The sequence below is a fragment of the Pteropus alecto genome, unplaced genomic scaffold (genome assembly GCF_000325575.1).
Source record: "Pteropus alecto unplaced genomic scaffold, ASM32557v1 scaffold326, whole genome shotgun sequence".
In the NCBI taxonomy this organism is placed as follows: domain Eukaryota; kingdom Metazoa; phylum Chordata; class Mammalia; order Chiroptera; family Pteropodidae; genus Pteropus; species Pteropus alecto.
In genome coordinates, this window is record NW_006438873.1 from 1,331,968 (window position 1) to 1,344,669 (window position 12,702).

A 12,702-nucleotide genomic window follows, 5' to 3' on the forward strand; every position below is an offset into this window, starting at 1 on the left:
GGCCCCGGCAAAAGCCTGGGCGCAGCGCCGCTGGATCCCACTCTCCCGCCCAGGTGTGCCAGGGCATCCCGCTCCGCGGACAGCCCTCTGCCGCCCACCCTGGAAGGGGTCTCCGGGCAGGCGTCAGGGCCTCGGGGTCTCCAGACCGGGCTCCCTTCTCTGCTCTCAGGCCAGCCTGGGCTCCCGGGGCCCGGGGAAGGGAGCAGGTTCTGGCCTGTGCCTCCCCCTCATGCCCCGCCCCGGGGCCCAGATTCCGGCGTCCGGGGGCGGACGGGAGACGCCCGGCCCGTCTACCCGCCCCGGGCCGCGTCTGCTCCGACGGGCGGGGCAGCCAAAGCGGGAGAGGGAGAGGGGAGCCCGCTCTGGCCGGTGACCTGCCCTGGGTGCTCCGCCTTGGGACTCTAGACCCCTAGCCCCTCCTCGCTCAGATCCAGGAGTCCAGGCCTCTAACTCTTCCTGCCTCGGACCCGCCAGTCCCCCTGAGCCCTCCGCCCTCTCCCGCCCCCAGGTGTTTGCTGCCTGGTCCTGGTCGCGCTGAGCCTGTGGCCAGATAGAGCTGCTGCCCCAGGGCCACCTCCTGGCCCCCCAAGGGCCTCCGCAGACCCTCGGGCTGAGCTGGACAGCGCCGTTCTCCTGACGCGCTCTCTCCTGGCGGACACTCGGCAACTGGCCGCACAGCTGGTAGGAGAGGCTGAAGGGGATAGGCAAGGGCCTCGGACCGGGAATGACAAAGTGAGGGTTGGAGAGGCTGGTATCTGGGCTACCACGGTGGCAGAGATCGAGGGAGGGAGGAGTTTGAGGCTTGTAGGGAGTGAAGAGACCCTCGGAGCTGGTCAGAGTGCCCCCTCATAGCTTCTTTTCCCCAGAGAGACAAATTTCCAGCCGACGGAGACCACAACTTGGATTCCCTCCCCACCTTGGCCATGAGTGCGGGGGCTCTGGGAGCCTTGCAGGTAAGAGCAGGGGAGAGGGATGGGGTAAAGGTGGGGCCTGGGCAGCAGAGATGGTCTACGAAGACCGGGGTGGGAGCAGGCATGCACGAGGTGCTCCTGACATCCTCCATGCCTTGTCCCCCAGCTCCCCGGTGTGCTGACACGGCTGCGGGCAGACTTGTTTTCCTACCTGAGGCATGTGCAATGGCTGCGCCGGGCAGGAGGCCCTTCCCTGCGGACCCTGGAGCCTGAGCTGGGGGCCCTGCAGGCCAGGTTGGACCGGCTGCTGCGCCGGCTGCAGCTCCTGGTACGACAGCTCTGCTCTGAGACTCTGGTGTCCCCAAGATCCTTTGGCTTTGAGACGCTGAGGCCCCAGACTCCAAAATCCTGCCTGGAAACTCTCACTTCTCACCCCAAACTTCAGAGACCTCATGATCCTGTGACCCCAAGATGCCCACTCTGAAACCCTAAGACTTGATAGCTCAAACCCTCACCCATGACCTGGAAACCCTGGCCCAGGACACTGCATTCCAGACCCCCAAGCCCCGGAAACTGAACATCCAGACCCTGAGACCCCCCGGGCCCTCAGATGGCAGACCCTGACCCAAAGCTTAGAGACCCTGGCTCCACACACCTCAGACCCCAAGTGCCTAGATCCTGAGCTTGAAATTAGACTAGATCTGAGCCCTAGAGAACCCAAGACCCTGTGACCCCTGGGTCTGATCCCAAAGACCCTGGACCTCTAATTCCAGCTCTGAGTTCTCAGACCCCACTCTTGAGGCCCCAGTCCTCCCCAGCACCAGGATCCCAGCCCTGAGCCTACAGACCTTGCCATTAATTAACCTTCTGAACTTGGTCCTGGAACCCCAGCCTCAAGACTCCCACCTTTTGGACCCAGCCTCCATTTTCTGAATCCAACACCCTAAAGAACTCCCCACTGAGACACCCCATCCCACAGGCCAAAGACACTCTGGAAATATGCCACCTGGCACCGCTCTCCATGACCTGATTCAGTAGAGGCTGCAAACACTTTCCTGGACTCCGCTGCATCCCTGGCTTGTTACTAACCCTCGCTCTTCTCCCAACAGATGTCCCGTCTGGCGCTGCCCCAGGCGCCCCCAGACCCGCCAGCACCCCCCCTGGCCCCGCCGGCCTCAGCCTGGGGAGGCATCCGGGCAGCCCACGCCATTCTCGGGGGGCTGCACCTGACGCTGGACTGGGCCGTGAGGGGTTTGCTGCTGCTCAAGACTCGGCTGTGAGCCACCAGCCACAGCCACCAGCATTCTTCACCACCAGACCTTATTTATTTATTTATTTTGGGACTGGGGGCATGGCAGCCAGAGGACCTCGTCCCCATTATCTCCCTTAGTTAGAGATGGTTCCTCCAGGAGACCTGGGTGGGGGCATCTGTGCCTTATTTATACTTATTTATTTCAGGGGGTGGGTTGGAGGCAGGTGAACTTGGAGATCCCCAGGGGAAAGAAACTGGGGTCCTGGATTCTTGGGTCTCTAAGAAGTCTGGCCACAGTGCCTCCCTGGATTCTTGGGTCTCTAAGAAGTCTGGCCACAGTGCCCCCACTCCTCTGGGCCTGAGCAGGAGCACATACTATTTATTAAACAATTACTTTTTGTGTTGGGGTGGGGAGGGAGTGGGGAAGGAGGCCTGGGTTTTTGTACAAAAATGTAAAAAACCTTTGTGAGATGGAGAAGGGGGAATTAAATTAGACATACACATCCACTTAGAGGTAGTTTCTCTGAGGGCTGGGGGCTGGATGCTGGGGCCCCTGGGGATGGGGGAGAGAGGGATCCTGAGCGGGCATGACCACAGAGGGAAGACTGTCAGTGCCCTGAGGGACAAATTCTGAGCCTCACCTGGTGCCCAGCACTTCGTAGGCACTCAATAAAGATTTAATGGAAGGTTCTAGAAGGTCACCCTGACTGATAGTACTCATGCAAGACAAAACTGCACACTGAAGGTTGTTCATGATGGCAGTGTTCACAACAGCAACTCAAAATCAACCTACATGTCCGACAGTGGGGGATAGTTAAATAAATTACAGCCAGTGTAACGGAACAGCCATGACCAGCCACCAAGAACTATGCTACAGAGGCGGCTTCACACACAGAAAAAGCGGGCTGCAAACCATGGCGTGATCCCTATTTTGTGTTTCTCTTTCTCTCTCTGTATATGGATTAAAAAATATCCTAGAAGGAACTATGCCAAAAGGTTGACAAAGGCCATTTCCATGTAGAAGTTGGGATCGTGGGTAACTTTTATGATTTGCGCTTGTATTTTCCAGAATTTCTACCATGACCATGTATTTTGCAGGACGCGTTTTAAAAAGATAATAAACACTATTTTTAGAATGACAGAATACCAGTCCTCCCCATAAAATAAGCCCTCAGAAGGGGACAAGAAGGACCACTCGTTGAGTGCCTGCTCTGGGCCACACCCTAAGTGTAGGGTTTTACTTACATGATCCCATGGATCCTCCAATATACCCCATTTTACAGGTGAAGGAAATTGAGGCTGGGGGAGGTGCCTGTTGTTCAAGGTCACACAGCTGGGGAGAGACAATTGTGATTCTGCCAACGGCCTGGCTCATTGCAAAGAGCGTATTCCTTTCTTTATACCTCAATGTACAGCAACGGTAGCCACCCACACAAACACATTCGATCTGTGGACACAGGCTCCATGGGAGTATGGGCCTTACTCAAGGTCTGAGAAGGGTTAGTGGCAAGTAGGGGCTATTCCCACTTCCACTTGTAAGAGTCAGAAACCCAGTCAGTGCTTAACCATCCATTTGCAACATCCCAGACAGACCGTGGGGGGCCTTGTATTGTCATCAGTTTGAGTCTGGGAGGGAGGTTTCTGGTTTGCTCCCCACCCCCAGCTCTCAAGACTCCAGGCCATGGCCCTGGAGGAGAAGGGACCCCACAGCCCCGGGAGAGTTCCCAGAAAGAATCCCCTGGGTGTCCGATGAGGTCACAAAGCCCCCACCAAAGGCTCCTCCCCCAGACCAGGCTGACCACCCACAGGGCTATGGCCAGGCCCTGGGGAAGTTCCAGGCTCTGGAACTACTGAGCCCTGGGCCAGGGCCAGTGGGCTGTGGGGTGCCAGGTCCCTGACTCCGTGCCTGGGCAACTACCCTTTCTGCAACTGCCATGAACCGGTTTCGTAACATCAGGCACCTGGATCCACTGCCGGGCCCCCCAAAGTGGGTCCCCACTCTGGGCCAGCTGCAGAAGACCCTCCAGAAGGGCGAGTACCTGCCCCTCCGCCCGCTGCCCATGTTCGAGAGTAACTTTGTGCAGGTCCCCAGCTCCCTGCGCCCTGGGGGCAGAGAGGGGTAGAGCCAGAACCCCAGGCCTGGGGATGTGGGACTGCTGGGGTCTCAGGGGATAGGGGCTCGATCTAGGGGTGCCGCAGGAGCATCGAAGACAGGAGTGGTCCCAGCCCCTCTCCCTGACCCCCAGGTGACCAACCGAGGGGCCCCCGTGTACGTACACCACAAAACCAACCATCTGACCATGGGTGTGGCCGCCTCCTTGCCAGGCCTGGTGCTGCCAGACCTCCTGCTGATCGCTCGGCCCCCCGAGGGCAGGGACTGCTCCAACCTCGTCCTCACCAGGTGCCTCCATGCCCCCATCCCCTGCTGCCCCCAACCCCCTTCTCCTGCTCTACCTCCTCCATCTCCTGCCTCCCCAAGGATGATCCCGCTAGACCTGGTCCACCTCTACGTCCACAATTTGTCTGCCTGGCGTCTGAAGCTGCGCCTGATCACGGGCCGCTACTACTACCTGGAGCTGGATGCCCCTGACAGCGAGGTCGCCTTCCTGTTTGACCGCTGGGTCCATCTCATCCACTTGCTGCGGGAGCCAGCCACTGCCTGGGCCCCCAGAACCCTGAATACGGCCCCCATGGACCTGGCTCTGGTGGCACCTCCCGCCTCCACCTGGCGCCTCCAGGTGGGGACATGGCCCCACAGACTCCAGGGGCCCATTATGGTTCTAGATTCAAATGGGAGTCAGGACCAAGAACCTGAAGTCTAGGAATGGGGTAGAGGGCCCAGACCCCTGGATCTGAGATTGGAGGCTGTGGGCCCCGGTCTGAGGAAGGAGGTTGTAGGCCTGGATTTCTAAGTCTGAGGGAGGAGTCTGGGTCCTGGAGTCTGAGGCTAGATAGTCATGGAGATGTGAGAGCCAGGCAGAGGTTGCCGTTCCTGACTGCGCCCTCTCTACCCACAGGACCAGTCCCACACCAAGCGTTCAGGTGAGCAGGCTCTGTCATCCACTGGGTTTGCTGCATTTCTGCTGCTCCTCCCCCAGGCATGGGTGGAGCTTCCAGCGCGGGCACCTCCCCCCATGTCTGAGCCGCGCCCCCCGCGTCTGTCTCAGCTTCTCCCTGTGCCTCCCCAGCATCCGGGCCCTGACCTAGGTGTCCCCTCCCTTTCCAGTCATGATTGTTGAACCCACCTTTCCTTACAAGATGGTGACTACTCGGAAAAAAAGAAAGGCAAAGGTGAGCAGGCCCGGCAGGCCAGTGGGTGAGGGGCTGAGGGGCTACGCCTCCTGACGGCTGGCTCTCCCTGGTCCCCCTGCCAGACCCTCAAGCGCAGATTCAAGTCCCAGGCCGTAGGCGACTCCCTGCCTATCATCTGGTCACAGCTGGAGCAGGCTGACACTAGAAAGAAATCCAGAGAAAAAAGGTAGGTTTGGGGCCTTGCCGCGGGTAGGAGCTGGAGAAGGATGAGGATATCACCAAAGTCCCACCATATTGTGCCTACAGGTCTCACTCAGACCACAGCCTGCACAGATCTCAGACCAAACTCCAAGTTTCTGGTGAGCACACCCCTCCCTCTGCCTGCGTGAAGGGCCCCAAGCTCCAACCTCCCCTCCCCCAGGGCTCAGGCTGCTCTCCTTTCTCCCAGGGAAGCCCAGCATCACTATCCGGACCATCTTCAGCGTCGTTTCCAACACCATCAATCAAATGCCGTCCTCTTCCAAGGCAGCTATATACTTGGGGCCAGGAGGGCAACTCTTAGATCTTAGTGGGGAGGTCTGAGGGAAGAGGTTGGGGGCCTGTACCCTGGATCTGAAGGAGAGGTTTGGGGGCCTAGACTCCCAGGTCTGAGGGATGATAGGGCTGGAGGCCTGGTCTGTGTCTGAGAGGCTCACCTGCCCTAACATCCTTCCCCTCACCTTTCTCTATTTCAGTGTTGCTTGTCTAAATCTGACCCAGCAGTGGTTGTGGGTGGTTTATTTGAGAGCCCTTCGCAGTGTATCTCGGAGGACAGCCGAGATATTTCCTTGCTGGGCTCCTTTAACCACATCGATGCTTACCTGTGGCAACAGGATGTGGAAGACTTGATAGACCCTGAATCCAGCACCTTGTCCTCCAACTCCCTCTGCCAGGCCACCTACTCTCCCAACTTCTACCTGCCTGCCCCCTACTCCTCTGTCCCCAGGCACAAAGAAAAGGCCAGGCCCCTGGGCTCTGTGCAGAGGCTGTGGCCTCCACCCTCCCAGAAGACCCCCTCTGTCCCTGCCACCTCTTGGAAGGCTCCGTTTATCCTTGACCAATCCCAGAAGGTCTCAGCTGTACCTGCTCCATCCCAGAAGGCCCCAGCTAGACTCGCTGCTCCCCATAAGACCCCAATTGTAGCTTCTGTTCCCCAGAAAGCCCCAGTCATACCTGGCCCATCCCAGAAGGCCTTAACTGTACCAGCTATTTTCCACAAGACACCAGACATACCTGCCCCATCTCGGAAAACCCCCACTATACCTGGCCCATCCAAGAAGACCCCCGGTGTACCAGCTATTGCCCAGAAGGCCCCCGCTATATCTGCCCCATCTCGGAAGGCCCGACCTGCACTTGCTCTTCCCCCGAAGACCATGTCCCCTCCTGTCCCAAACCAAAAATCTCTGTCCCTATCTACCCGATCTCAGAAGGCTCTGACCTCACCCACACAATACCAGCTGACATCGGACCCTGCCAATTTGGGCATGTTGCCCATGGGACGTCATGGTGGAGATGTACTTGAGAGAAATCAGCTTGAAGGGAAGCGAGAGTCAGTGGTGCTGGTGGGCACCCAGGAGACAAAGGTCGTGGAGCTGAGGGCCCATAAAACATCCCTGGAGCTTCCCTTCACCACCACCAAGAAGGAGTCGAAAGAGGTCATGATCAGCAAAGTCCGGGAGATCACCTTGGATGGCTTGAAGAGCAAGGGCAAGTTGGAGGACAAGGTCCAAAGGATGAAGGAGGGGAAATCCCTGGACATGACTGGCTTCAAGTCCAAGGAGGTACAAAAGCAGAAGAAGTGGGTCACGACCCAGGAGCTGGCCGTGGAGAGAGCCCCACGGGAGCACAGCAGGCCTTTCTCAGTGGAGGGGCTCACCCTGGCCAAGCTGATGATCATGGCCAAGTCCAAGGAGCCAACCTTGAGACCGGAATTGGTCAGTCTGCCCTCCTGGCTCTTGACCCCTCAGGTGTCTCCCATGTCAAGAATGGGCACGGAGCCCCTCAGCCCCAGCCAGGTGTTGGAGGGGACACCGGTGGTGGTGAGGGAGCAGCCCTGGTTGGGCCCCTGGGAGAAGGGAAGTGCGAATCTTTGGGTGGAAGAGACCTCGCACCCGTGGGCAGAGGTAGAGGTGGAGGGGCTGCTCTCAGAACAGAAGGGACCTTCCAAAGTGTCCTCCTGCTCAAAATGTACCCCCAGCAGCCCAAAGATGGACAGAGCCTCCCAGGACCCTATCCCTCTGCCCTCAACAAGGTGGGAGGACATAGGTGTGTCCCCAAAGCCCGAGAGATCTCAAGAGACCATGGGGATGCCAGGCCAGCACCCCCTGGCCATGATGGGGTCGTCCTTGGAGATTCTCTTGCCCAAGCTCTTGGAAATTGAGAGTTTGAGGGACACGGCCAACAGGGTGGAGAAGATGAAGAAGGAACTGGGTGTCTTCACACCTTCACCCAGGTACTTGGGGAAGACAGGACCTCTGGAGTTATCAGCAAGGAGGTGCCATGGTGGGGACAAAGGCCTGAATGAGGCAGGCTTAAGGGAGAATAGAAAACAGGGAATCATTTGCTGCAACCCTTGAATACATTATGTTCAGCCAGAGAAGCCAGACACAAATGGCAGCATAGTGTATGATACCATTTGTATGAATTGTCCAGAACCTGAAATGTGTAGACACAGAAAAGTGGTTAGTGTTTGCCAAGGTATGGGAGGGATGGAGGAATGGGCGGTGACTGCTAAATGGGTATGGAGTTTCCTTTTGGGGTGATGAAAGTGTTCTGGACCAAGATAGAGGTAGTGGTTGCACAACACTGAATGTAATTAATGCCACTCGATTGTACTCTTTGAAATAGTTACAATGGTAAATTCTGTGATGTGTATTTTCCAACTACATATATACCTCAAGAGGGGAGTCAGAGACCAGCTTTGTCCAAGTAGTTTGCCGGAAGTGGAAGAGGGACCTGAAGAGGCAGCTGGGTAGGAAGAGGGCTCAAGAGGGGCTTCTCAAGAGGAAAATATATTCGTGCCTTTGGATGTTGGGGTGAAGGATCCAGAGTAAGGCTGATGTTAGCGATGTAGGAGGGTGAGAAACCTCAGAGAAACACGGGGCGACTGGAGGAGGCAGTGGGGGACCCAGATTCCAGTTCAGCTTTGCTGGCCCCTATAGTAGGACACAGTCCAACACATGTTCACTGAGCGTGCATTATTACTCTCTCCAGCCCACATAGTTCCCAGCACCTTTAATAGCATCTGCAGGGGACTCAGCCCCAGTCGCCAAAGTGTCCACAGAAGTCCAGCTTGGCCAGGTACCCTCTGAGACTTTCGGAGCCGCCTTCACTGACAGTCTAGGAGACCAGACCTCACCGTGTTCTTTGCTCTTCCCCGCAGGCCCCAGGTGCTGTGCGCCTCTACTGTAAGAAGCGCGGTGCCGGACAGGCCGGCGCGGGGAGCTCTTTCTCCGGTAGAGACTAGAGTTATCTATACATTACTATGTTGGGGGCGGGGGGCGGGCCGGGGAAGAGCCCGCGGGTAACCAGCTTCTCAAAGATTAAAAGGCTAAGTCCGAGACTCGGCCAAAGTCGAGCTAAGGTGCGTGTGTGTGCGCGCGGGCGACTGGGGAGATGCGTCGGGCTGGAGGCGGGACGCGGGAGGCTGGAGGAGGGGTCCACACCGACACCACCCCGCGCCGCAGAACGTTTTCTGCAGCGCAGCGGCTCCTATTGGCTGGGGTTCCGGGGTCCCAACTAATCTGGCTGGGAAGTCGTTTTTCCTGGGCTGGGACCCCCGAGACTCAGAAACGAGGAGCACCCCGACGGAGCCACAATCACTGACGAACCAGTGAGGCGCTGACATCAGCTCGGTGAGGACAGAATGGTGGGATCAGGGGCTGGGTTTCGGGGTAAGGGTCAGCAGCCGGGCGCTGATCTGAGCGAGGGGCATCCCCTGGGCCCCACGGAGGCCCTCCTCCCCGCAGGAACTGCCGCCTCAGAGGATGTTCGACATTGAGAAATCCCCCAGGGGACGATGGCCCACACCGCCCTTCGACCCGCGTTTCCCCAACCAAAACCAGACCCGCAACTGCTACCAAAACTTCCTGGGTGAGCCCTCGCGGGCAGGGCAGGGGGAGTGGAGTGAGACGGTGGAGGCAAGGAAGGCCGCACCTCCAACTCTTGAGGACGCTTAGTGGGGACCGTTGGGGTGGAAGGCCGAGCGGGCTGGAATGGAAAGGGGCGGAGCCTTGCCTGGAGGGGGCGGGACAGGAGGGATAGGCCCGGGGTGGGCGGGACAGAGGCGGTAGAGATTAGCTAGTGAAGGAGAGATGGGGCCTGGCTGGAAGGAAAGTGGGACCTTTCACGGACAGGCGCGGCCCGGTCATCAGTGGGCGAGGACTGTGTCTAGAGGGACGTGATAGTCTTGGACGAAACGGGTGAGGGAGGGCGGGGGCGGGGCCTAGTCTGGAGAAGGAAGCGCCTACAGCGGAAAGGCGGGGCCTGGCCCAGGTCCGAGCCTGCCAGGGGCGGGCCTGGGACGAGACCACGCCACCACCCGCCCCGCCCTGCAGACTACCACCGCTGCATGAAGAACATGAACCGCCGCGGGAAGAGCACGAATCCCTGCGACTATTACTTTCGCGTGTTCCACTCGCTGTGCCCCATGAGCTGGGTGAGCGGGCAAGAGGGCGCCGGCCGGCCGGATCGGCAAGGAGGGCGGGCTTGGCTGAGCTGAGCTGAGCTGGCGCACCTGCCTCCCTCCCGCCCCCTTCCAGGTGCAGCGCTGGACTGAGCAGATCAAGGACGGGACCTTCGCGGGCAAAATCTGACGGCCTGAGCGCTGCTCCTCCGGGGGACAGGCCTGAGTGGCCCCAATCCACTCGTTTCTCAGAGACCCGGCCCCGGGCTCCCACCCCCAGCCTCTAAGCCGCAGATAAAGCGATGTTGTTGCCGCTGTTTCTTCTTCTTTTTAAAATTAATTTATTTTAATTAGTTTCAAGTATTGCTGTTTTTTTCTTAATGCCTGTCAAGTGTGGCTTGGGGGCGCGAGTAGATCCTCCCTGTGTCTGCACCCTGGAGCAACACCACTGTTCTGCTGATGAGGGAGGGGCGGGGGAGGACTGTGCTCCATTAGGGCTGGGAGGAGGGAGGACTCTGGGATCTCCAGATTAGGAGCAAGCCAGCTCCTCCCCACCCTCCAGCAGGCAGCGGCTGCCAGCCCAAGGCCCCCTTTGGCTCTCTGGATGTGAACACTTGCCCACCAGGATGGCTCCAGGATGCTCCTGCCTCTCACTCCCACACCTAGCTGTCACCTCAATCCTCCCTCCATCTTCTGCATCTGGATCCTCTTCCCCTCCTACCTGGACCACCTGCCACACTCTTCCTGGGCCTCCTGCCCCTCCCTCCCTGTCCAGACCATCTCAAGTCCTGAGGGTGATCACTGACTCCCATTTCTCCCTCCCTGCTAAGAACCCTTTCCCAGCTCTCTGCCACTCCCATACCCCCCTGTGACTGCACTCTCCTCCCTGTACAACCCCGCCCCACCTTGGGAGCCCTCCCAACAGTGCCCTCTGCACTCCACCCTTCGCCACCCCACCCTCAGCCTGGAGCAGCCTTCTCTGTTCTCTAAGGAAACATCCCCGTGCCTGGCCCGCCCGCAGACCACTCCCTGACTGAGCTTGAGGAGACTCAGAGGTCTATCTGAATTATTCTTTGCTCCCACCCCACCCCACCCAGCGCTGGGCCTGCCCCCAACCTGGCTCCAAGGCAGCGATGCTGAGATTTGTTTGATTCCAGAAAGATTTCGAAACGTCATCTCTCCAGCCACTTCCACCCCACTCCCTAGACTGAGGATGACCCTTGACAGAGTGTGGAGCCCTGGGACCTAGCGTGTTCCTGCCCCAAATGACCCTGGGCATAGGAGAGTTGGATTCACCATTTGTGCCTTGAGCCCCAGACTCTGCCTGAAGCTGTCTCCCCAGGCCCTGATCCACCCCAGGCTTAAAGGTGGCTGTCACTGATCATGACAGCATGCTGGGTGACCATGGATAAGCCTCTTGACCTGCCTACAACTCAGTTTCCCTAGCTGTAAACAAGACTGTGCACAGTCCCATGATGAGGTGGGGCCATGGGAGGGGCTGGGTGAGCTTAGGGAAGGGCTGGCTCCATTCCACTCACCCATGTGCCCTCATTACCCCACCCAAGGCACACCCAGAACCCAGACTGCCATCTTGGATGGCTTCACCCTGAGGTACCTTTCTTAGCTCCTGGGGTACCTTTCTCAGACTACTACCTGAGAGGCAAAGGAATGAATAAGGGAGGGCATAGGATATGCACTAGCCAATCAGTCCTGGAAGCTACTGGAGGGGACATCTCCAGCCTGGCCTGCACAGAGGCGGTTGCTGCAGGAAGAAAGCAATGGTGCCTTGTGGGCATGGCAGCTCTGAGTCACAGATGTGGATTGACAGCTCAGTGAGGTCACCCAGGTAGTGTCCGAGCACAAGGCCTGACACCTGTGCAGCCACAGCCAGCCTCGATTCACTGGCACAACAGCATTTTTGCCCCTTGGCCAGTAGCCTCTCCCAGCCTTCTTCCCTCCCTTCTTGGGCCTGAGGTCTACAGCCATCATCTTCGACCACTTCTGGGATATTCTTACACTGCCGGTCTCCCTGAAGCCACGAATGTCCTATGGATTGCCATTTGCTCCATGAAACCTTGTGCACCCCTCCCCCACTCCTCCCACCCCGCCCCATGGAAGCCACTGCTATACATTGGTCTCCAGGGAGCACAGCTCTGGCTTCTTCCCCACCCCCAAGGACCCCAGAGCCTGGATGAGCTCTGGGAGTGAGTTTGAGTCCCAGCCCAGCAGCCTATCAACTACAGAGCTACAGTGCCCAAGCCCCAGTCCTGTGGTCCATTCATCTAAAATTCAGTGATAACAACTTCCAGGGGCTGGGGAAGACGTCTAGCCCCACAGGGTGTGTGCAGTATGTCTACATAAACAATTCAAGTCACTCAGCATCAGTAGGACCCCATTCTGGTGCCTGATGGCACACTGGACAGTGGCAGTGACCTGCATGGGCAGCCCCAGGGTGGCCAACCCCATCAATAGCATGCTGGAGCTCCTGGACCCCATGTTTAGTATGAAAGGGTCAGAGAGCACCCCCAAGGGGAAGAATGGGGTCCAGGCTTAGGGTGCCCCACCTGGACAGCACAGAGCGCCCAGTTGCTGTTAATTATTTCCGTTTCTTTCAGCTCTCTTTC

At 58.3% G+C, this 12,702-nt stretch overlaps 3 protein-coding genes across 4 annotated transcripts in view; all 3 read left to right on the plus strand.

Annotated features, from left to right (window-relative positions):
* The window catches only part of IL11 (interleukin 11), a 3,888-nt gene extending 730 nt beyond the window's left edge, over window positions 1–3,158 (plus strand). For both annotated transcript variants that reach the window (XM_006915947.3, XM_015592504.2), the window contains exons 2-5: window positions 509–681; window positions 867–953; window positions 1,078–1,239; window positions 2,021–3,158. In XM_006915947.3, coding sequence (XP_006916009.1) covers window positions 509–681; window positions 867–953; window positions 1,078–1,239; window positions 2,021–2,191 — 593 coding nt within the window. In that variant the 3' untranslated portion in view covers window positions 2,192–3,158. The remainder of the gene's footprint in view (window positions 1–508; window positions 682–866; window positions 954–1,077; window positions 1,240–2,020) is intronic.
* A 271-nt stretch (window positions 3,159–3,429) lies between these two features.
* On the plus strand, window positions 3,430–8,920 carry FAM71E2 (family with sequence similarity 71 member E2). Its single transcript, XM_025049649.1, has 9 exons — window positions 3,430–4,247; window positions 4,410–4,564; window positions 4,643–4,901; window positions 5,181–5,205; window positions 5,390–5,454; window positions 5,538–5,641; window positions 5,722–5,896; window positions 6,150–7,940; window positions 8,837–8,920. Exons 1-9 carry the CDS (start codon window positions 4,098–4,100, stop codon window positions 8,918–8,920), a joined length of 2,808 nt encoding a protein of 935 aa, XP_024905417.1. The 5' UTR covers window positions 3,430–4,097.
* Window positions 8,921–9,214: 294 nt separating this feature from the next.
* LOC102887595 (cytochrome c oxidase subunit 6B2) lies at window positions 9,215–10,433 on the plus strand. The gene is made up of 3 exons (XM_006915948.3): window positions 9,215–9,546; window positions 10,011–10,111; window positions 10,215–10,433. Exons 1-3 carry the CDS (start codon window positions 9,441–9,443, stop codon window positions 10,266–10,268), a joined length of 261 nt encoding a protein of 86 aa, XP_006916010.1. The 5' UTR covers window positions 9,215–9,440; the 3' UTR covers window positions 10,269–10,433.
* The last annotated feature ends 2,269 nt before the right edge of the window (window positions 10,434–12,702 follow it).